General features: G+C 44.0%; 1 protein-coding gene across 1 annotated transcript in view; it reads right to left on the reverse strand.

The window, feature by feature from the left end:
• Nucleotides 1-25,186, reverse strand: part of LOC138674484 (dynein axonemal heavy chain 3-like) — a 3,367,401-nt gene that overhangs the window by 1,858,848 nt on the left and 1,483,367 nt on the right. Inside the window, 1 exon segment of the mRNA XM_069762320.1 lies at nt 10,357-10,494. Within this exon segment, the coding sequence (XP_069618421.1) occupies nt 10,357-10,494 (138 nt within the window).

The raw sequence follows: 25,186 nt of genomic DNA on the forward strand, positions 1-25,186 counted from the left end.
CACAGTTTTAGTGCAAACGATCTGGAGTAGCTAATTGGGCCTTGTGGCTGCACCTTAATATTAAATCTAACAATTTTTATGTGGAAATATGGCCTTCTGATTTGCCACTGATGCAAAGTTTTGTCGCAATTTGGAGTAGCTAATTGGGCCACGTGGCTGCACCCAAATTTTAGACCTAACGATTTTTAAGTTGAAATCTGGCCTTCTGATTTGTCTCCAAAACAAAGTTTTATCACAAACGATTTGGAGTAGCTAATTTGCCTCAAGGCTGCTCCTCAATGTTAGGCCTAACAATTTTTAAGTGGAAATCTGGCCCTCTGATTTGTCTCCTTAAAACAGTTTTATCACAAACGATTTGAAGTAGCTAACTGGCCCTCCAAGCTTCACCCCAATATTAGACCGAACAATATTTACGTAGAACTCTGGCCTTTTGCTTTTGTCACTGAAACATAGTTTTATTACAAATGATTTGGAGCAGCTAATTGAGCATTGTGGCTGCACCCCAATATTAGTCTTAACAATTTTTAAATGGAAATCTGTCCTGATTTGCCACTGAAACAGTTTTATCACAAACGAATTGGAGTAGCAAATGGGGCCTCCAGAGACTTACACACAGTTTTTGCTTCTTTGATGCTGGAAGATCAATTTCACAGAAAACAGTATTATCTAATTAACTGATGTCTGGTTTTTATATCGCCAGGGACATGTGACCGGTAACCAATCACAGAAGACCTTGAGTCATGATGTTGTGGATGGTTTCTGTGCCCTGATTGGCTGCCAGAATCAACACACATAAAATTAAGGGGAAAAAAATTACACAAATCCTCTAACCCAACCACTTGCTCCTCTAAGGCTAGGTTCACATTGTGTTAAGTGCAGTCCGTTCAGCGCAAACGCTAACGGACTGCGTTAACGCAAGTGCTGAAAAAGATCGCATTTATGCGATTGCGCTAGCGCTGATGCTCTATCTGTGCTAGCGGAGACGGACCCAAAAACGCTGCAGACTGCGTCGGAGGGTCCGTTACAGAATGACGGCACATCACTAACGCATACCGATTATGACATACGTTAGCGATGCGCTACATATTGGCAGTCAATGGGTGCGCTAACGGATCCGTTACATAGCGTTAGTGCCACTATGTAATGGATGCCGTCAGCGGACTGCACTTAAAGCAATGTGAACCCAGCCTAACCTCTTCACACCCTCTCCCTTCATCAAACATGTTCCCCCCATTCTTCATACAGAACCACTATCCTAGCTAAAGTAATAACAAAAGCATTAGAGGAAACACAATGACTTACAAACTGTGACCACATTTTGCCAACTTTGAGTAAAAATGCTCTTGAAAGCGTACACAAATCCGAATGTGTTATGTTCGTGTAGAATTTGAAATTGGTGATTATACTCTAGAACAGGGGTCCCCAACCCATAGCTCGCGAGCCACATGTGGCTCGCCTGCTCCAGGCATGTGGCTCGCCGACGGTCACTGAAAAAAGTCCCCAAGGAGCTGCCCTGCCGGCTGTATTACCCACCCCGCTGCCTGTAATACCCGCCCACCACCTGCTCCTGCTATGTGTGAAAGGAGCTGCCCCGCCGGCTGTATTACCCGCCCCCCTGCCTGTAATACCCGCCCACCACCTGCTCCTGCTATGTGTGAAAGGAGCCGCCCCGCCGGCTGTATTACCCGCCCCCCTGCCTGTAATACCCGCCCACCACCTGCTCCTGCTATGTGTGAAAGGAGCCGCCCCGCCGGCTGTATTACCCGCCCCCCTGCCTGTAATACCCACCCGCCACCTGCTCCTGCTCTGTGTGAAAGGAGCCGCCCCGCCGCTTGCAATACCTGCCCCGTAATTTGCCGCTCCTCCAGCGTCAGCGACCGCATTCACTCCTGCGCAGTGGAGCGGGTCACTGTGATCTGTTAAAGTCGCACAAAGTCTCGCGAGACTTCACAAATCTCGCAAGACTTTGGTTACTGCGGCTTCTATAGAGCACAGTGAGCCGCGCCTCTGCGCAGGAGTGAATGCGGTCGCTGATTGCGGAATCCGGATAGAAGGGCAGGCTAGTCCAAGTAAAGCACTTAGCATAAGTATATATAAGCGTCCTAACAAGCATTTTAAAGATAACCTGTCACCCCCCATTACCTATTGGTAACAGAGCCACCTTCAGCAGCACTAAGGCTGCATTCTCTGAAGGTGGCTCTTATGTTTATTTTTTATCACAAGTAATGCAGAAATAGGGCTGTTTTCCACTTGCGAGATACACGTCCGTGTCTCGCATGTGGAAACAAAGCTCTGGCGCCGGCACTCCAGAGGGGAGCGTGCGGCCGCATAGCAACACATGGAGCCGCACGCTCCGCTCCACAGTGCCAGCGCCAGAGCTTCGTTTCCACATGCGAGACACGGACGTGTATCTCGCAAGTGGAAAACAGCCCATACAAATATAATTGCGTGCCATACCTGTATTGAGTCAGGGAGGTATGTTTTCTCCCCCTGACTCAAGCGCCTCGCTGCCATCCATCATCCCCCTCATTCCCCCGGGCGCCGCCTTTATCTGCATTGTGGCTCTCGAGCAACTTTCATAGCAGAATGTGGCTCTCAAGGTAAGAAAGGTTGGGGACCCCTGCTCTAGAACATAAGAAAATGCATTACTGCCATAGAAAATGGGAAAAAAAGTGCTATATAATGTACACATGAAATATTTATCTGCAAAAATTGCAATGAAGAAAGGAAAGTTCTTCGCGCATAAATTGGCCAATATATGTGAACCCAATTGCCGCATCAAGGCGTCCTTCGTAATCGGGTCCCTTTCCTGCACGAATTACCTTCCTTTTTTCATTGCAATTTTTGCAGAGAAATATTTCATGTGTACATTATATAGCACTTTTTCCTATTTTCTATGGCACTAATGCATTTTCAATGTTCTAGAGTAATTATTCTTGGTAAATAATGGTGCAACATTTATCGTTTTTCAACTTACCGTATTTTCTGGTGTATAAGACGACTAGGCATATAAGACGACCCCCAACTTTTCCATATAAAATATGGAGTTTAGGATATACTCGCTATATAAGACTGGGGTCATCTTATATGCCGGGTGTCATCTTATACGGCGTGTGCGGTCTGGATGGTTCCCAGGGTCTGGAGGAGACCAGGACCACTCCCTGCACACGCCGTACCTGGCGTATAAGACGACCCCTGACTTTTAAGAAGATTTTCAGGGGTTAAAAAGTCATCTTATACGCCGGAAAATACGGTATATATTTTTTTGGTTGGCGCCTGTTCACAGTAACTTGGATGTGCTGGTCTTGTTCTCTATTTGTATTAAGCCTTTTTGGACATGTGCTCTCCCACTCCCAATAGCCACAAGTGATTTTAAGTAGTTAGCTGGTCCACTTCTGACCCATAAATTGGAGGATTTTTTGCCCAGGAGAGGTAACAAAACAGGACAGGGACCCAATTATGAAGGATGCCTTGATGCGGCAGTTGGGCTTAGGCTGGTTTCACATTTGCGTTTTTTGCCACTGCGTTTTAACGCATATAAATGCGTGCATTTTTTTTCCTATATGTAACATTAAAAACACATGTGTTTTTTTTGTACGCGTTTGGCCGCATTTGACGACGCATGCGTCGTTTGTATGCTTGCGTTTTATTGCGGAAATGCAACCTGTAGTAATTTCTAGAGGCGTTTTTTTGCCTTTGGCTATGTAAACGCATGCGTTTTTAAGCTCATGCGTTTGGTTGCGTTTTTGAACGCATGCGTTTCAATAGAGAAAAACTAGTCTAGACACTGATAAGCCACCCCCCCACCATCAAGGTGATAAAGGGATCCAAACCCTAACCCTAATCCTAGCCCTAACCCTACCCCTAACCCTAACCCTAGGGATCCTAACCCTAACCCTAACCCTAGAGATCCAAACCCTAACCCTAACCCTAGGGATCCAAACCCTAACCCTAACCCTAGGGATCCTAACCCTAACCCTAACCCTACCCCTAACCCTAACCCCTAACCCTAACCCTCACCCCAGGGATCGAAACCCTAACCATAGGGATCCAAACCCTAACCCTAACCCTAGCCATTTCTATTTATAGTGGGTTTTCTAGTTGATTTTTATGATTGGCAGCTGTCACACACTAAAGACGCTTTTTATTCCAAAAAATATTTTTTGCGATACCACATTTTGAGAGCTACAATTTTTCCATATTTTGGTCCACAGAGTCATGTCACACGCCCTCTGTAGTCCCATTGGCGGTGTCTGGATCTTGATTTTTCTCTTGTGAAATTTCTCATCATGCGTATCAAAAATGCAAACGCAGGAAAAAACGCATGTAAACGCGTAAAAACGCTGTGTTTTTTTAACGCAGCATTTGTACGCGTTTACATGCGGTTTTTTCACCACCTGCGGATGCGTTTTAAACGCTGCGTTTTTAAACGCAAATGTGAAACTAGCCTTACATATATTGGCCAATTTATGCATGAAGTACCTTCCTCTTTTCATTGCAATTTTTGCAGATAAATATTTCATGTGTACATTATATAAAGTTTTTTTCCTATTTTCTATGGCAGTAATGCATTTTCAATGTTCAAGAGTAATCATTTTTGGTAAATAATGGTGCAACCTTTATCATTTTTTAAACTATGGACAGTCATAGGAAACAAAATAGTCTGGTGAGGAGCACTGAGTTGAAAATGGTGGAAGCAATAAAAAAAAAAAAAAGACAGCAGAACGCCATTGAAAGGCGTTGGGGATTACCTTTCAATAAAGGTCTGCACTTTTTAAAAAAAAAAATATATATATGTATTTTTTTATTGCTTCCACCATTTTCAACTCAGCGCTCCTCACCAGACAGCGATTTTATTTCCTATGACTGCTATTCTCTCTCCCTGAGGGTGTGTGGCAGGAGCTGCTCTCACAGGCAGCTCACAGGTAGATCAGGACCTTCCATCACATGACCGCAAGGACCTATGGTCACGTGACTCCCAATGTGCACCACAGGCATTGCATAGAGATTCTCCCTTCAGCAGGGAATACTGAAGCTCTTCCTGACTTCCACAGTGGATCACCTTGCCACCACTCGCAGCTGTCAGCCATCTACACTTTGGACGCACCACCATCCATCACACGCACACCGAGGATATGCAGGGGTGCATAACCTCCTAAGGTTAGTGGCTACACAGCTTCACCCACAGTCTATTGCTCCACTGGTCCTGCTCATGCACGCCTCAATCCTCTTTTCTTTTGCATAAACTATAGACATGACACATAAAGCCATGTATATAGATTTACCTGTGCATTGATGTACACTGTTTCAGCTGTCCTCCTCTTTGTGTTTTGTGGTTTGAGGCACCTCTTTTAACCCCTTCATGACCTTGGGATTTTTCATTTTTCTGTGTTCGTTTTTCACTCCCCTCCTTCCCAGAACCATTATCCAAAAGGAGGTACATATGATTATGAATAAGTGCAATAAGATACCCTGATGAAGCTGCTTTTTGTGCGGCGACACGCGTAGGGCAACATAGCCCCACGGACTTCCTTGGCACTGCACTGACAGGACGAACTGACAGGACAGACTGGACTTCTTGCTCTTTTTCCTTTATTCTGGGTCTTGGAGCATGACACTTTTCATGGGCATGACATAAGTATGATACCTTTGTTTATAGGACTGTCTCTTTATGTGTGTTATCTGCATCGGCTTTGATCTATATACTCAGCCCGATATGATAATAAGGATGATATGGTATCTCTAAGATTTTTCTTGGTTTATACTACACACATGTTAGCGGACATAGTGCTCATGTTGGTATTTCCTTTTATAGTGGTATACACTTATGTCCTTCCTATCCATTAGGTCCTGTGGTTACTAACTTGGACAGGCACACTCTAAGGGTATCTTATTGCACTTATTCATAATCATATGTACCTCCGTTTGTATAATGATTTTTGTATTATGATTGTGCCCATATGATGTTATATACCTGAAATGCTATATTAGCTGTCCCAACCTCTTGTGCCAAGATGCATTTTAGTCTGTCGGCTGTGTTTTGTACTACCGTCATTACGGGTATTTTTGGTGTATTTTAATTGGTTTTAATGTATGGTCTGTTTACAGTGTTTGTGTAATAAACTTTGGATATATATTTTTTGCTAACTTTGTGGTCTTGTTGATCTCCTATTCAACATGTCTTTTTTGCTCTCCACAAATTCATGATGTCTTTTTCATGTTGAGGTAGATTCAGGACCGTATATTTAGTGTTATATAATAGGTGGTGCCCTCCACGTTCTTTGTTATTACGGGCACATGTCAGCTGTTCAAAACAGCTGACATGTCCCGGCTTTGATGCGGGCTCACCGCCGGAGCCCACATCAAAGCAGGGGATCTGACCTCAGACGTACTATCCCGTCCGAGGTCAGAAAGGGGTTAACATTAATGTCTATGATTGCGTGAATTTTAAAGATGTGTTGAAATAAAGTTTTAAATTATTCTGTAACTGTAAACACTTCTTGATCTTGATGCGGTACTCAGTATGGTTCTATATGTGTGTGTGTCTATATATATATATATATATATATATATATATATATATATATATATACACCTTATGGAAAACATTATCTTATGGAAAAGTTATTAGTTCTTTGGATATAGAAAACTAATGAATAGTGGTGAGGTTTTAATTTAAAGAATTATTCCCTCTTCTAGCCATAACATCCATTTTTCTTAAAAGTTTATATCAAAATGAAGATAAAATAAATGTATCACAATTTATATATGCAATTTGATAAAAGGAAATTAAAATTAGAAGAAAAAAGGCTGAAGAACAGATAAATGTTAGGTGCTTGCAGTACTAAGCACTGCATTGGTTGCACAATGACAAGAGGAAGAATGAAGGAAGCTATGAATAATGGAATCACAAGGCACAAAAGAGGATTGGATGTCAAATCTTTGTGCTGCGGGTCATGTATTCACCCTAAAGGGTAATGGTTTTCTATCAGACAATAGCCCTATATCCATCTAATTACATTCCTCTGCAGCGTGCTTGGGCACAAAAGTGGCAAGATAAAATGTTAGGTTGAAACAATACTAATATGTATGAATGGGGGAATGAGCACAGTGAGAAAACCTCAGGCATGAAGTAATCTTGCTAGAAAATCTGTGACTTGGTCAAGTATTCACAAGGGGAAAGAAATAGATTTTAGTAATCACCAATCATAAAAGTAACTAAATTAATAAAGACATTTGTGACATGCTTTAATTGTTTGGGGGATGAATACGTATTAAACTATGAAAACATTGTGAGGCTAAAATTAGATTCATTAATCACAGTGAAGCTGAGAGCTGACGCAAAGACATGGTACGAATACATTTTCAGTTCTTTCAACGTTTGTGTACCCAAACATGTGCCACTTTTAAAATCTCGATCTCGATAAACTTTTAGGTGACATAAAACTTGATTTAGTTATTTCAGTTGAAATGTATTTTCTCTATTGTGATAATTGTATCCACGACACTAGGATAATAATGAAATGGTTATAATAATTATGAGGACTTGGACTGATAAAGTAATTTTTGGAATTGCAATAGACTGATGCATCCTAGTGACAGTCCCTTTCTAAAAAGGCATAACATGGAAAATGTACAGGCTGGGCCATTTACGTGGATACACCTGGGTGGGCCATTTATAAAGTTGGATCCAAAATGGCCAACTTCAAAATGGCTGCCATGGTCAACACCCATCTTGAAAAGTTTTCCCCCTCCCATATACTAATGTGCCACAAACAGGAAGTTGATATCATCAACCATTCCCATTTTATTTAGGTGTATCCATATAAATAACCCACCCTGTACATCATAGATAAGGGTCCTCCATTCACAGAATGCAATATAAATGTTTGAAATCTTCGCTTATCTCAAGACTAGGATCTTGTATTGCACACTGTGAATAAAGAGGTGGCCTTCATGTGTGCCCCTTTAAATTCACTTCTATGGGCTTTATTCTTGATGCACCTCCCAGAGCTACTAGAAGTAACATATCTATTCATTCTGTGGGTGTATCAGAATTCCCTTTTGATATGGTAACAGCCTTCTAATGCCATCTTTGGGTTTCTTTTTGCAAAGACAGTGCAATATCCATATATTTTAAAAGGAAGTTATCATCAGAAAATGACCTGTTGCTTAAATTAGATTTTTTTTTACATATACCGTATATACTCGAGTATAAGCTGACCCGAGTATAAGCTGACCCCCCTAATTTTGCCACAAAAAACTGGGAAAACTTATTGACTCGAGTATAAGCCTAGGGTAGGAAATGCAGCAGCTACCGGTGAATTTCAAAAATATAAATAGATGCTCCATACCGTTCATTATTGCCCCATAGATGCTCCACATAAAGCTGTGCCATATAGAATGCTCTGCACCGTTCATTATTGCCCCATAGATGCTCCATATAAAGCTGTGCTCCATATAATGCTCTGCACCGTTCATTATCGCCCCATAGATGTTCCATAGAAAGCTGTGCCATATATAATGCTCTGCACCGTTCATTATGGCCCCATAGATGCTCCATAGAAAGCTGTGCCATATAGAATGCTCTGCACCGTTCATTATTACCCCATAGATGCTCCACATAATGCTGTGCCACATATAATGCTCTGCACCGTTCATTATGGCCCCATATAAAGCTGTGCCATATATAATGCTCTGCACCGTTGATTATGGCCCCATAGATGCTCCATATAAAGCTGTGCCCCATATATAATGCTCTGCACCGGTGATTATTGCCCCATAGATGCTCCATATAAAGCTGTCCAATATAGAATGCTGCTGCTGCAATAAAAAAATAATCACATACTCACCTCTCTTGCTCAGGACACCGGCGCTTTCAATATTTACCTGCTCCTTGTGCTGCTCCATCTCCAGCACTGACGCTCAGCAGAGGGCGCGCACTGACTACGTCACCAGAGGACATTGGAGACAGAGCCGCACCGGAGCGATGAGCAGGTAAATATTGCACAGCGCTCCCCTCCCCATATACTTACCTGCTCCCGGCGCGGTCCCTGCAGTCCCAGCTTCTCTCGGCGCTGCATCTTCTTCCTGTATTGAGCGATCACAGTTACCGCTCATTTTCAGTCATGAATATGCAGCTCCACCTCTATGGGTCAGCTCAATACAGGAAGAAGATGCAGTGCTGGAAGAAGCAGGGACTGCAGGGACCGCGCTGGAGCAGGTAAGTATAACTAGACAACCCCCGCCCCCCCCTCCCTTGCCGACCCCTTGGTATGACTCGAGTATAAGCCGAGAGGGGGCCTTTCAGCCCAAAAAAATGGGCTGAAAATCTCAGCTTATACTCGAGTATATACGGTACATACATTTCTTTCCTGCCTTAATTCGAAAATTGCAGCGTTTATTAACTGCAGCATGTCATTTCTTTCAGCTTTTTTGGTGCATTTTTTGGTAAATAAAACTAACTATATTAAACATTTAGTGTACGCAAAATACACATATAATCCACACGACAAAATGCAGCAAAAAAGTGGCAAAAATGCAACAATACCTGCTTTCTGTAAGCAGTTTCTTTACTGCTATAAGACCAGGTTCTGCCTAAAGAAAAAAAATGCTGCCAAAACTAAATGTGTGAGCATAGCCAAATTCTTAGTGACCAGCGTGAAAATTGCAAGATTTATATTTTACATTTTTTAATACAGATTGTGATATGGAAAAAACCTAATAAGAATGTAGAAAAAATATTCAACACAAAAAACAATTTTAACACTAGGTCGTTCTCGAATGATTGCTTCAATTCAATCACATTCCAGATTCATTCAAATTTCTCTTAAAACCAGCATTGACTGTAGTATAATATATTTGATAGTTTTTGGTTCATTTTTTTAAGCAAAAGTGAAATTAGATTAAAAATTAGAGAAGAATATTTTTTCACTACATTTTCTCATGTTAACCTATCAGGATGTTTAACCCCAGAATGTAATAGTAATGTGCTATAATGTTTTCAATTGGCAAGAGCCTGACTGCCACACACCCTTACTACTGCAGAATTTTTGTACAATAGCACATAGTTGTGAAATTTTAAAAACTTCTATTCAGACTATCATATTTAGCCCAAATATTTTAAGGTTTCCTTCATTATATCCATATATTACATTTGTAGTACTTTGATAGATTCCATGGTAAGGTGGTCTTGAAACATTTCTTAGAACGGCTGCTTAAAAAAATACAGTCAAAGCTCTTCACTATGTTGTCATAATCAAGTTTCCCTAAATAAAATGTAGATTTTTGTGACTTTATTTTCTGAAATGTATATAGTTCAATTCTATAGCTTGTTGAAAACTATAACAACTTTACCTGTTCAGAGCACAATCTATATGTAGCTACAATTTTTGTGGAAAGATTATGAGCAGCAACAAATCCCATTGAATAGAGAGATATTTCTGCAATTAAAGCATAATCTGGCACCATCATAGCCACGGTCCGAAATAGAACCTGCAAGAAAGACAAAGTCATTATTATCAGTTTAATTTTATTTGTATACTATGAAATAAAGACTAGAATTAATTAAAAAAGAACAATTTATATTTTAATATGAACATTTATTTTTGTAATGTTTTTATAATTAAATTTCGCAAACAATTCATTTTGACCATTACACCAAGCCATTATTTAATAAACTTTCTTGAAAATGACTTTACATGGCTAAATGTCAATATTAGAGATGATCGAATTCTTTACATTTTTAATTCATGAGAAATAAATTTAATTTACTGTGCATATATTAGTTGCAAATTGCAGTTACTCCAATTGCCCTGAAATGATGTGCCTCAGGTCTCCTAGATTTTTATCCAACCCCGCAAATACAGCCTGTCAATGTCAAAGTGACTTCATGATATAAAAAGATGGTATCCAGTCAAACAGTCCAAAAATTATCCCTTTTAGTGTTTTGCAATCAGGCAGACTATTATATGCAGAATATTTACTGAAACTGACAGGGTCATATTGAGAGGTAACATCATGCTGCTACGATCAAGATGAGTGATGTGCTGAATATTCCATTATGCCATCCACTTCTTCCCCATTAATATGGTTGCCCGAGGCAAAAGAGTCTAATCATTGCCTGCTTTTGGTAGCACTATTTCCCGTGTGGTTGGTGCAGTTGGTAGAGTTTATGCTGATGCTGCTAACTCTCACATTCTTACAAGTGGTATGGCATTTTTCTTTACACTATCCCATCGTTTAACATTAATACTTTTCACCATACATTTTGGGCAACACTGAAATTATCTTTTAATAATCTTTTCAACCCCAATTATTCAACCATTGCTAACATGAATGTAATAAAAAATCCTATTTAAGTATATGAATGGAAAGCAAATTGTGGCAGCTGACAATCACATAGGCATGGTGAGTATGATACTTAAATTGGACTGGTGTGCAACAACAGACATGCACAATTAAATTAGCATTCCCATCAACGTTTTCCTCCTCTGAATATATTTCAATCATCATAATACATAGCACTGTGCACTTACAATTGCTCATTATGCCTTTCTGCACAGTTAATCGTTTATTTTTGTCTGCTCTATGTACAAACAGGAAGTATTTTGTCTCTGCATGACTATTTCCCCTCTTCAACTTCTGACCCAGCTGCTCTGCTCTTTCCCCTTGCCATACATTTTAGCAAGACTGCTTGACTTTTGCAGAAATAATTGACCTCCTGTTTCTACATATAGCTTAGAAAGAATCAGCTAGTCAGTTTGTAATCACATGATGTCATAGACCTAATGGAAAATAGAATCATTTTTTGGGTAGAAGGGCAAAATGAGCAATTGTAAGCACACAGTGCTATATAATATGAAGATTTCATTATATTAAGAGAATAACAATTTTGTTGGGAGTGCTTCTTTAACCCCTTTCCCACCTTAGACGTATAAGTACATCTAAGGTCACCTCCCCCTGTTTGCTGTTGGCTCCGGCGATGAGCCAGCAACTTAGCTGGCACATGTCAGCTGATAAAATCAGCAGACATGTGCCCCTAACAGCCATGTGTGGAATCGCAATCCACCTGCGGCTGTTAACATGTTAAATGCCGTTAACAATCTCTGACAGAAGCATTTAACATGATAACGCCAGAAGAGCATCACAAACCCTGCCCATTGGTGCCCATGTCACATCACGGGTCGCCAATGGGTTGGAATGACAATGTGGCATCTACAAGACATCTGCCATGACCGGGTGACTGTCTTGTTCTGCTTTTAGCTCCTACTCTTTCTCCGCTTTACACTCTTCTTGACCCCTGGCCAAGATGGGCATTGGCAGCTGTGACCTTGTAACCACTCGCACCATAACGTCTTTAAATATATCTTCAAATGGGCCTGCTTGCTCGCCCACACTCAGCCACTTCAGAGTTTTACCTATTTCTTCATCAACAGGTTTTGCTTTCTCTTGGGTATCTGAGTACCCAAGCTCCTCTTCATCAATCCTCTCAGAGGGTGCAATTTGTTCAGCCCGTTTACCTCTTTTCCGTCTCTGGCGATGGGAGGATGACTTGCCACTTGTACCCGAGTCAGCTTTACTGCACTCTTTTACTCTTTCGTCACTATCTGAATGGGAGTCACCACCACCTGATCGGTCATCCTGGAACCAGCGGTCCCCATATCTAATGGTGTCGGACCCCATTCCTGGAGCTTCCCCATCTTCCACGGTCACCTCTGCCAAGTCCCAGAGTTGGTCAGACCCACATTTCCGTCTGGTCATGCGTTCTGGCGTGGCTACCACCGTTACCCTGACTTCACCTTGTGGAGCACTGTCGTTCCACTCTGTCAGTGCTTCTATCAGCACACCATTATACTCAGCCCTAGCCGTTGCTACTGGCAATGACAAGTCACAGTCACCCCCGAAGTCAGTGTCACACCCCACAGTATGGTGAACCCTCAAGTCACTCTCTAACCGGGTGTCAGCTCTACTCGTTTCATTTACCACACCACTATCAGTCATATTGTGGCATATGTCAGGTGATATCATGTGCGTCAGTTGTGCAGACGCACCCTTTCCTCTGGTCAACCCGACGTCTGACCCATCAATTTTGGAAGGTATTAATGTTTTTAAGTTCACAACCCCATCAGCCGAGAGCCCTCCATTCTCCTGCTGTAGAGGAGCTCCCTTCTCCTACAAGTCAGTGTAGCCTAGAGTCCTCACCTATTATCACAGGACAGGTTAAGTTTGGGACTATAGTAACATCATGGAATGCAATGTCCCTGGTGTCTCGAAGACCACCCTGGCCACTGGATAGTCCTTAGTGCCCCCATGGACGCAGATGACACTGATCTTCCCATTTGCACTACCCATCCCTTGGGCGCAACCCTCACCAGAGTTACCAAGCTCCCAGAATCAACCGGTCCGAACACATCTTCTTCATTCATCTGCAAGGCACACCCACATAGCCTCTTGCCGAGTGGGAGGTTCATAGAGCAGACTGGACACACATAATACACTTGCCCCTGGCAACAGTCCATCTTTGCCATCCCTTTGGGATGCTCTGCCCCCTTTTGGGACACCACCCCTTTTAGGGACACCACCCCTTCCCTGAGGTACACCCCGTGGACTCCCCCACGGTACTCTCAGGCCCCAGTTCGCACAGTACACCAAAGAGTTTGTATGACCTGGAACACCAATGTTTTTATGACACCTCACCAATTCCTGCTGGTACTGCCACAGCTCCTGCAGTCACAAACCACCTGCACTTCCAGCTGCCAATCACAAGCCGCTGCTGCTGTTACTGCAGCTCCGGCTGCTGCATAACCTCTTGCTGAAACTTTAGCTCCTCTCCACAAGGCTCTGCACCACAGACATCGTGGACCCGCCGATTGACAGCAAAACTTCGTAACCCTGCCAAGTTACAGCCAGATGTTAGTAATCTTCGTGGACCTGCCGATCCACAGCAAACTTCGTAACCCCACCAAGTTACAGTAATCACTCACACGTGTGCTTTTTGGACCATAGCCTGCAGTCTAGCACCATATGTAAGATAGCGCTTACTGCATGTGTTGGGGACACTCACTTAGCAATTGGATTCAGTCACACGGCACGATTTTCTCTATTAAACAGTTCGTGCAGTTTATTACGCGGTCATAAACCGGGTTATGAAAAGTTCATTATATACTTCATAGAACACAATAGGCACCAACAGAAGACATTAAGTTGCAGTCTCTAAACATGCTAGACCTTACTCCATCCAGTTACCATGGGTGACCGCACAGTTCATTAACAGACCCCCCTGTCAGTGCACATAGTTCCCCAACTCTGGGTTACCTTACTGAAGCTCCTGCTCCACACACTGACTCCTTGTCAGTCCTTGTTCCCAGGGAAGCTGCCAAACTGGGTTCACCGTCCCAAACAATGCCTTGCTCACTAGGCCACCTGACAGTCCAGATCCTCAGATGGGTTGTAGCTTCCCTAATGCAGTGCCACAGCAGACTCTGTATATATACATTCGGCCTTTCAGTGCGCTCTTCCGGATGTCCGTCCCCACCTGGGACCGTCCAACTCAGAGGCCACTGGGTGTGCTGTTCAGTATGTGTGTCCCCACCTGGGACCATCGAACACATAGGTCACTCCTTGCGCTATTCAGGGATCTGATCCTACTCCCAAGATCTCCCAACACACAAGTCTCTCAGAGCCACGGCCTCTCAGTATGCTATTCAGGGACCCGGTCCACACACAAGACCTCCCAACACACAAGCCATCCAGGATCTACACACTCCGCATTACAGAGACCATGTGACAATACCATGGTCACATTATGTACCTGTAACCACTCCCATAGTTGGGAGGTGTGTATGGCTAGTTCGATCCGCTCAGCTCTTAAACTAACCCTGTAAGCCTCCCTTTACAACTATACAAACTTTGTGGGACTACAGGTCCCAGAACAACAACATTACTTCAGGCTTACAGCGCAGACTCCCTCTGCGACACATAACGGCCTGTTTACAATCCTGCCAGACACTGTTTCACCACCATAGAATCATAGAATGATAGCGTTGGAAGGGACCTCCTGGATCATCTGGTCCAACCCCCTTCTCAAAGCAGGATTTACTAAATCATCCCAGACAGATATCTGTGCAGCCTCTGTTTGAAAACTTCCATGGAAGGAGAACTCTCCACCTCTTGTGGCAGCCTGTTCCACTCATTGATCATCCTAAATGTCAAAAAAGTTTTTTCTAATATCTAATCTGTGTCTCCTCCCATTCAGTTTCATCCCATTGTTCTAATCTCTCCTTGTGCAAATGAGAATAAAGATTAACCTTCTACAATGTGACAGCCCTTGAGATATTTGTAGACAGCTATTAAGTGTCATCTCAACAAGCTAAACTTTCCCAAATCCTGCAACCATTCCTCATAGGACATGGTTTACAGACCGGTCACCATTCTGGTTGCTCTTCTCTGAACTTGCTCCAGTTTGCTGATGTATTTTTTAAAATGTGGTGCCAAAAACTGGACACAGTATTCCAGGTGAGGTCTGACCAAAGAGGAGTAGAGGACAATAATGACTTCACGTGATCTAGACTGTATGCTTCTGTTAATACATCCCAGAATTGCATTTGCCTTTTTTACTGCTGCATCACACTGTTAACTCATGTTCAGTTTATGATCTATTAGTATACTCAAGTCTTTTTCACATGTGCTGTTGCTTAGCCCTATTCCTCCCATTCTGTAAATGCTTTTTTTTCATTTTTATTGCACAGATGTAGTACTTTGCATTTTTCCTTGTTAAAAACCATTCTGTTAGTTGCTGCCCACTGCTCCAGTTTATTTACACTTTTTTGAATCCTCTCTCTCTCTTCTGTAGTATTAGCTATCCCTCCTAGCCTTGTGTTATCAGCAAATTTAATTAGTGTACCCTCAATTTCTTCATCTAAATAATTGATAAAGATGTTGAACAATACAGGGCCCAGGACAGAGCCCTGTGGTACCCCACTTGAGACATTCTTCCAACTGGATGTGCAGCCATTTATGACCAATCTTTGGGTCCGATCGCTAAGCCAGTTATGAATCCACCTAACAGATACAGATACACATCCATGTGTATCCTGTGGAGCACATACAATGCCCCCTAGCTGCAGCATTGGTCACTTCATCAGAATAGATGACACGCTCACGTCCTGACTGGTGGGCGTGAGCTCGGGGGGGTTGTGGCCCCACTGTGCCACAAACCAAACTACTCTGGAAGGGGCGTGACTTTGACAGCTGCCTGGGTTTTCACTGCTGCCAGGTGCTACTCCAGGGTGGTGTCTGGCTGTGGCTGCTGATCCCACTTGGGACACAGGAACACCAGGATTGGTGCGGGCATCAGGCAGGACTGGTAGAAGAGCACGGCTGGAACTCAGATGAGTAGGCTGGCTCGGCAGAGAACACAAGGCTGGCAGAGACACGGCAGGAAACACAGGACTGGCAAGGACAGCAGGAAACACAGGACTGGCTAGGACGGCAGGAAACACAGGACTGGCTAGGACGGCAGGAAACACAGGACTGGTTGATGTGGTATATGAAGGAACAGGTAGGGACCTGTTCACACTGGAGGTGCAGGAACGGATATGAAATATGAAAGAACAGGTAGGGACCTGTTCGCACAGGAGGTGTAGGAAAGGAAACAAGCAGAAAGGAATGAGGTATGAAGAAACAGGTTGGGACCTGTTCACACAGGAGATGCAGGTACGGAAACAAGCCAGAAGGAAAGGAGCATGAAGGAACAGGTTGGGACCTGTTCACACAGGAAGAGAAGTGCAAGAGTGCAGATAGGAGCGGAAGAGCAGCAAGAGATAGCGTAGCAACAAAAGCTAAGCAGAGCGGAGCCACAAGGAATGTGGAGAGGAGATGCAGCAAGAGATACTGCTGAAGCTAAGCATAGTGGAACCGCAAGGATTGCGGAGAGGAGCTGCAGCAATAGATACTGCTGAAGCAACGGGATCGGAGCAGAGTAGAATGGAGCAGAACCGCAGGAGTGTGGAGTAGAGATCAAGCCACAAAGCTACAGAGCAGGCAGAGCCACAAGAGTGCGGAGCAGAAGCAGACTGAGAACACAAGGAAAGACACAGCAGGGAAGGAAGCCACAGACAAGGAGACCGAGATAAGACAAAGTACAGGCAAGGCAATGGAACAAGACAAAAACACAGGGACCAGGATATTCTGCCTCCTGGAGGGCGGACAACAAGATCAAGGCAATAGCACAGAGAAAAGCCTCCAGAGAGGGAGTAACACAGAGTAAGACCTGGCAATCTCAGAAGCAAAACACAAACTGAGCTAACACATTCCACAGGCCCAGACCACAGGGTGGAGCTGCACTATATACTGGAGGCCTCTTGGTAATTGGTCAGGAACAGATTAGACATATGCACCTGATACTTATTAGAACCAGAAAGTTCAGGCGCCGCCGCCATATACACACAGCCATGAAGCATGCAGAGGGCAGAGGCACAGACTATGGCGCTGGATAGAAACAGAAACCGCAACATGACCTGGAACAGTGGGTAAGAGAGTGTGAGAGATGAGAGGCCATGCTGTGATGCCAGCAGAGTTGTTACAGTACCCCCTCCTTTACGGCCCCTCTTCTTCAAGCCCGCCATAATAACTTGTAGAAGGATAGGAGCACACATAGTCAGAGCCATCACAACATTCCTCTGGTAGAATGAGGTATATGAGACCTTAGAGATCTCAGGTTGCCCAGTCTCTTTGAATACAGTAAGATCAGCTTCCCACACTGAAGATACAAGGACCAGGACTTCTTTCAACTCGTTAACTGAAAGCAGGAACTTGGAAGCTTGCGATTTGACCACAACATAATCTGATTCTTTGGAAACTGAAGACACGTTCACTTGATCCAACTGAAGCCCATAATCACAAGAAAATTGAACCTCCTTTAGACTGGTGGAAAGCAGAAATGAGAACACTTCTGTCTTGGAATCTTCACCCAATAGCCAGATGGAAGCTGGAGGCATACATACAGGAAACATTTTCAGCCTGGAACCCTGAAAAAACTGGACCTCCTCTTCTGGATTAGAGGATGAGTAAGTCTCTGTCTTAATATCAAGGAGCCACTTGGAAGCAGAAGGCATACATTCAGGAATCCCCGTCAGCCAGTTACTCTGACAAAACTGGGCCATTTCTTCCTCCGGATTGGTGAAGAACAGAGATGCAAGAGTTTCAGCTTCAACTTCTTCATCCACCTGCCACATGGAATCCGAAGGCATCATTACAGGAAGCATCTTCTTCCCAAAGTTCAGGGAAAATTTTTTAAGTGACAGGGATGTTCCTGGGAACTGGTCACTGGTATTGTCACTGGAGGTGTGCGGAGAGGACACCACTGCTTTCTTTACTTCAGTGAGGTCAGCACACCGTGACTCAATAGCCAGCTGATTAGGTGGCGAAGATATCAACACTGTTGATTGACCTTGCAGTTTAGGAACAAGAAGCTTCTGGAGACTTGATAGTTCCAAAGGCCGAACCACGCTGGGTGTTCGGACCGGAACAGGCAGCAGAGTATCAGGTTCAGAACGACCGATGGGCGGACTGGTCGACAAGTGGAAAACAAATTTCTCCGCATATAATGCTCCAATTTGGAGCTGTAGTCGTCCCTTCAACACTGGACTGTTCATAAGTAGGGCTCGAGCATCACCAAACACCTTCACAGGATTCAGGAGCAGTGGAACAGGAACCACACTTAGACTCCGTCTGGTTTGCAGCTTGAACATATCTGCAGGACCGAAGCTCCCACAAGGCACCGGAACAGACACAGACTTTAGCGGAAGGGAGTTATTCTCACCAAGGGCAGTCTCTCCTACTGGCCCGAGGTTTTGGAGCTTTAGATCCCCTGGACAGAGACCATACAGGTGTTCCTCCCAACAGCAGCAACATTGTAAGCCCTTCTTATGGCTGATTTCAGGCTGCTGCTTTGCGAGCCGACTCTCATCAACCTTCTTAGGCTTCACACGGGTAGCTGCTTTAACGAGTAGAGGAACAGGAGGGTTACAGACGGTCATGGCTTGACATGGGAGTTTCTTCACGGGTTTCGCTCGTCTGGAGCGCTTCTCGGATCTAGATGGGGAAGACTTCACAGGAGCAACAGGACGAGGTATGTCAAAGACTCTATGGAAGGCCACCAGGAAGGCCCCTAGGTTCATGACGATAGGATCCCCTGCTTCCCAGAGGGGAGTTATCCATATTAGAGCATCTTCGGCCAGGTAGGACATGATGTACCCCACCTTGATCCGGTCAGAGGGGAAACAAGCTGCATTCTGCAGGATGTAGCGCAAGCACTGCTTCAGGAACCCCTGGCATTCTTCAGGATTCCCATAGAACATAGTTGGGTCAGCTGGGACGTGCTCCTCCTCATAGGCCTGAAGTTGCTTGAATAGAGCGTTAGAGACTATAATAGGGTCAGAAGTCTCTTCAATCTGAACCACCCTTGGTGGAACAAATTTTCGAGGTTGCTCATACGAGCAAGAAAAAAGTTCATGATGCTCTGCGAGCGGAAGGACATGTGACTCAGCGGGGACCATCGCCTGTGCAAACTGACACGCTCATGCCCTGACTGGTGGGCGTGAGCTCAGGGGGTTTGTGGCCCCACTGTGCCACAAACCAAACTACCCTGGAAGGGGCGTGACTTTGACAGCTGCCTGGGTTTTCACTGAAGCCTCTGATGGTGAGGTCAGGCTTGTGCAGCAGGCAGCTGCCAGGTGCTACTCCAGGGTGGTGTCTGGCTGTGGCTGCTGATCCCACTTGGGACACAGGAACACCAGGATTGGTGCGGGCATCAGGCAGGACTGGCAGAAGAGCACGGCTGGAACTCAGATGAGTAGGTTGGCACGGCAGAGAACACAGGGCTGGCAGAGACATGGCAGGAAACAAAGGACTGGCAAAGACGGCAGGAAACACAGGACTGGCAAGGACAGCAGGAAACACAGGACTGGCTAGGACGGCAGGAAACACAGGACTGGTTGATGTGGTATATGAAGGAACAGGTAGGGACCTGTTCACACTGGAGGTGCAGGAACGGATGTGAAATATGAAGGAACAGGTAGGGACCTGTTCACAGAGGAGGTGTAGGAAAGGAAACAAGCAGAAAGGAATGAGGTATGAAGAAACAGGTTGGGACCTGTTCACACAGGAGATGCAGGTACGGAAACAAGCCAGAAGGAAAGGAGCATGAAGGAACAGGTTGGGACCTGTTCACACAGGAAGAGAAGTGCAAGACTGCAGATAGGAGCGGAAGAGCAGCAAGAGATAGCGTAGCAACAAAAGCTAAGCAGAGCGGAGCCACAAGGAATGTGGAGAGGAGATGCAGCAAGAGATACTGCTGAAGCTAAGCAGAGTGGAACCGCAAGGATTGCGGAGAGGAGCTGCAGCAATAGATACTGCTGAAGCAACGGGAGCGGAGCAGAGTAGAATGGAGCAGAACCGCAGGAGTGTGGAGTAGAGATCAAGCCACAAAGCTACAGGGCAGGCAGAGCCGCAAGAGTGTGGAGCAGAAGCAGACTGAGAACACAAGGAAAGACACAGCAGGGAAGGAAGCCACAGACAAGGAGACCGAGATAAGACAAAGTACAGACAAGGCAATGGAACAAGACAAAGACACAGGGACCAGGATATTCTGCCTCCTGGAGGGCGGACAACAAGATCAAGGCAATAGCACAGAAAAAAGCCTCCAGAGAGGGAGTAACACAGAGCAAGGCCAGGCAAACTCAGAAGCAAAACACAAACTGAGCTAACACATTGCACAGGCCCAGACCACAGGGTGGAGCTGCACTACATACTGGAGGCCTCTTGGTAATTGGTCAGGAACAGATTAGACAGGTGCACCTGATTCCTATAAGAACCAGAGAGTTCAGGCGCCGCCCACCTATACACACAGCCATGAAGCATGCAGAAGGCAGAGGCACAGAATATGGCGCTGGATAGAAACAGAGACCGCAACATGACCTGGAGCAGTGGGTAAGAGAGTGTGAGAGATGAGAGGCCATGCCGTGATGCCAGCAGAGTTGTTACAATAGATAGATAAATAAATAATAAACAGATAGATAAATAGATAGATAGATATGGGATAGATAGATAGATAGATAGATAGATAGATAGATAGATAGATAGATAGATAGATAGATAGATAGATAGATATGGGATTGATATGGGATAGATATGGGATAGATAGATAGATAGATAGATAGATAGATAGATAGATAGATAGATAGATAAATTGATATGGGATAGACAGATAGATAGAAATACAGATAGATAGATAAATAGATATATAGATAGATAGAAGAACAGATAGATAGATAAATAGATAAATAGATAAATAGATAGATAATAAATAGATAAATATAGATAAATAGATAGATATGGGATAAATAGAAAGATAGATAGATAGATAGATAGATAGATAGATAGATAGATAGATAGATAGATAGATAGATAGATATGGGATAGATAGATGGATAGATAGATAGATAGATAGATAGATAATAAATAGCTTGAGAAAGGCTTTTGGAAGCCGAAACTTTGCACCACGCCATGTGGGCCCAATAAAGTCCACATATATTTTTGCTAAGTGCTGTCTTCCATTTTTTTGGTCCCTAGATAGATAGATAAATAAATAAATAGATAAACTTCAAAAAAGCAGGCAGCACTCCATCTCCTTTGAAAACTGTGCAGAATTTATTAGACCCACATGACTGGGCAACGTTTCGGCTCCAAATGAGCCTTTATCATGCCTGAGAAAGGCTCATTTGGAGCCGAAATGTTGCCTAGACAAGCGGGTCTAATAAATCCCGCACAGTTTTGAAAGAAGAAGGAGTGCTGCCTGCTTTTTTGAAGTTTATGGACTTGAGACAATCGGTGGACAGGTGGCCTGGGGGCCTTGCACCAGAAGATAAGTAAAGGATTTGTGCTGTTCCTATTTTTATTAATAGATAGATAGATAGATAGATAGATAGATAGATAGATAGATAGATAGCGAGATAGAGATTGATTTGCCTTTTTGACTCAAACAATAATGAGCCTTTATCAAGTAAGGAACAGTGTGTAAAGTGCACATATTTAGAGAGGTGTCAAGTGTATCACAATTGCATAGTAATAAATTAATATTCATAATTTAATATCCCGAAGTGTTATAGCAAACCAGATGAAGTAGCACATAGGATAATAAATAGTGTGGAGATGTAATCAATCACATGTACAGGAGGAGTAGCTATGGAGGATATCCACTAAATTAAAACATAACCTTTAATAGATATATATGCATAAAAAACTCAGATCCTAACAAGACACAAATATAAACCATACAAACGTGCTCAAGTGAACCAGTGCTCGAGATAAAAAATTGGATCAGTCTTACCAATTTAGAAGGAATCCCTCAAAATCCATGAGGGTGGTGGTTCCAGATATAAAGGGCCAAGGGTAGGGAAAGGTACACTGCCACTGTCTTCCCTGTAATCCCTTAGAAGAACTCCTGTCCTTACAAGGACAGGCCCCAAATGTGCCCTGCTATGGGAATCCACCAACCAAAATGTAACCCTAAATGTCTCTCTTCTACCTACGCGTTTCAACTCCAATGGGGGAGCATCATCAGGGGAGTTGTATAGATAAGAGGTACCAGTGGGTCCCCTCAAAAGTCCTAAACAGGACAGTCCAGAAATAATTCCATACTGTCCGTATTAATCCGTATTAGGTGGGTCCCGCAGTGGCTGGGAGGTCCCCTAAGGATGTCAAGGATGCTGGCTGTGTCCGCAGCTCAGGTAAGTCCTGACGTACTGACCAAAAGGCCCCCCTTATAAAAGTAATAAACTAAACACTGCAGCTGAAGTCGATCCGAGGATCCAAGTTTTTTATGCATATATATCTATTAAAGGTTGTGTTTTAATTTAGTGGATATCCTCCATAGCTACTCCTACTATTTTCCTGAGGGTATATACAGGGCTGTTTTCTCATACAGGCCTTAGCTATTCTTTGCATAGTTCTTTGTCTTTGTTATGGCAGGTTTCTTGGCAACGGGCCGAGATACGGAGTTGTGGCTTACTGAGGCTAGGGACATATTCTCAGAGAAAGAATTCTCTCAAAAAAAGTATACACCCACCTATACCTCATCCTTTAAGGATCTAGATAGGATCTACAGGGAGCAAATTGTCTCATGGTGGGAGCTACAAAGCCTAGAGAACTATATTAAAAACGGGATCGTCCCGAGGGGATTACAAATCCCCTTGCTTCCAGCTGCACGGTGCAGGACTCCACAGTTGATGTGCCTTTGGGAGAAAGAGGCCACTTGCAGTTCCCTGAGATTCATGCATATATTGGCTAGCGAAGAAAAAATAAATCTTGAAAAATTGAATAATAAATTGAAAGAGCAGATTGACATTACAAAAAAATTCAAATCTGAGAGTGACTTTACAGTCAAGGAGAGTCAACTGCAGAACTCCATTGAGAAGTTCCAATACAATCTCAAAGAGAGGAAACATAAACAATATCTCAGGGACCCTCAAGATTTTAAAGAGGGGAAAGTATATCAGATTACAGCGGATAGAATAGAGAGGGAAAGAGAAACTGATCTATCTTCTACTGAAACGGATCTCTCAGACACTGAGGGCAGAGGGAATTATCCTAAAGGTCGCCAAAGGGGGAGAGGGGGCGGATACCGTAGAGGAAACAAATATCAACACTCAAATCCGAGAATGGGTTTTTTAGACCGGCCATACAAACTCCGGATTCAGACCGCCTTCAACAGGGAGGAGAGTCACAGGTTCTAAATCTATCTAGTAGGCAGTTAACTATAACCGATATGGCAGTACTGTCGAAAGGACTCTCTTTTGCCCCCAGTTCTGACCTCAAAGTATTTGAAATGGTTAAAGACCTTAACCTCTTTGTGAGAAAACTGAGATGGCATAAATTCTTTAAACTAAAAGACAAAAGGATATGCTATGATTTAAATATTCCGCAAGATATGCTATCTGATGTACGCCTCTTGGCAGACTTAAGGTACCGTCACACTAAGCGACGCTGCAGCGATACCGACAACGATCCGGATCACTGCAGCGTCGCTGTTTGGTCGCTGGAGAGCTGTCACACAGACAGCTCTCCAGCGACCAACGATCCCGAGGTCCCCGGTAACCAGGGTAAACATCGGGTTACTAAGCGCAGGGCCATGCTTAGTAACCCGATGTTTACCCTAGTTACCATCGTTAAAGTAAAAAAAACAACCACTACATACTTACCTACCGCTGTCTGTCCCCGGCGCTGTGCTTCTCTGCTCTGGCTGTGAGCGCCGGGCAGCCGGAAAGCAGAGCGGTGACGTCACCGCTCTGCTTTCCGGCCGCTGTGCTCACAGCCAGTGCAGGAGGAGTGCAGAGAAGCAGAGCGCCGGGGACAGACAGCGGTAGGTAAGTATGTAGTGGTTGTTTTTTTTACTTTAACGATGGTAACCAGGGTAAACATCGGGTTACTAAGCGCGGCCCTGCACTTAGTAACCCGATGTTTACCCTGGTTACCAGCGAAGACATCGCTGAATCGGCGTCACACACGCCGATTCAGCGATGTCTGCGGGAGGTCCAGCGACGAAATAAAGTTCTGGACTTTCTTCCCCGACCAGCGATATCACAGCAGGGGCCTGATCGCTGCTGCCTGTCACACTGGACGATATCGCTAGCGAGGACGCTGCAACATCACGGATCGCTAGCGATATCATCTAGTGTGACGGTACCTTTAGACACCGTACCTGATAACAGCAGTGGATGTGGCCCGTTCACTCATTTAAAAAATGCAAGTAAACATATGGCACCGGTGGGGGGAGACCTGTCTGCAATAGATGTGTTTCTCAATTTAAGTATTAGTGATATAAAAGAACATGCTAAAAACCAGTCGAGACACAACCTCACAAGGGAACAGATGACAGCACTCCGTAACCTGGAAACAGATACTTCCCTGGTATTTAAACCCTCCGACAAGGGGGGGAACATGGTTATGATGGACGTAGAGAAATACAGGGACATGTGCTGGTCAATACTGAATGAACATACTACATATGTACGTGTAGCCTCAAATCCCACTAACAACTGTCTCAAAACCTTAGGGATAATCCTTGGAAAAGTAAAGGCCGATAAGCTCATTAGCGAGGAGGAGCTGTCTTTTCTACTACCTCGCC

The sequence above is a fragment of the Ranitomeya imitator genome, chromosome 4, assembly GCF_032444005.1.
Source record: "Ranitomeya imitator isolate aRanImi1 chromosome 4, aRanImi1.pri, whole genome shotgun sequence".
NCBI lineage: Eukaryota > Metazoa > Chordata > Amphibia > Anura > Dendrobatidae > Ranitomeya > Ranitomeya imitator.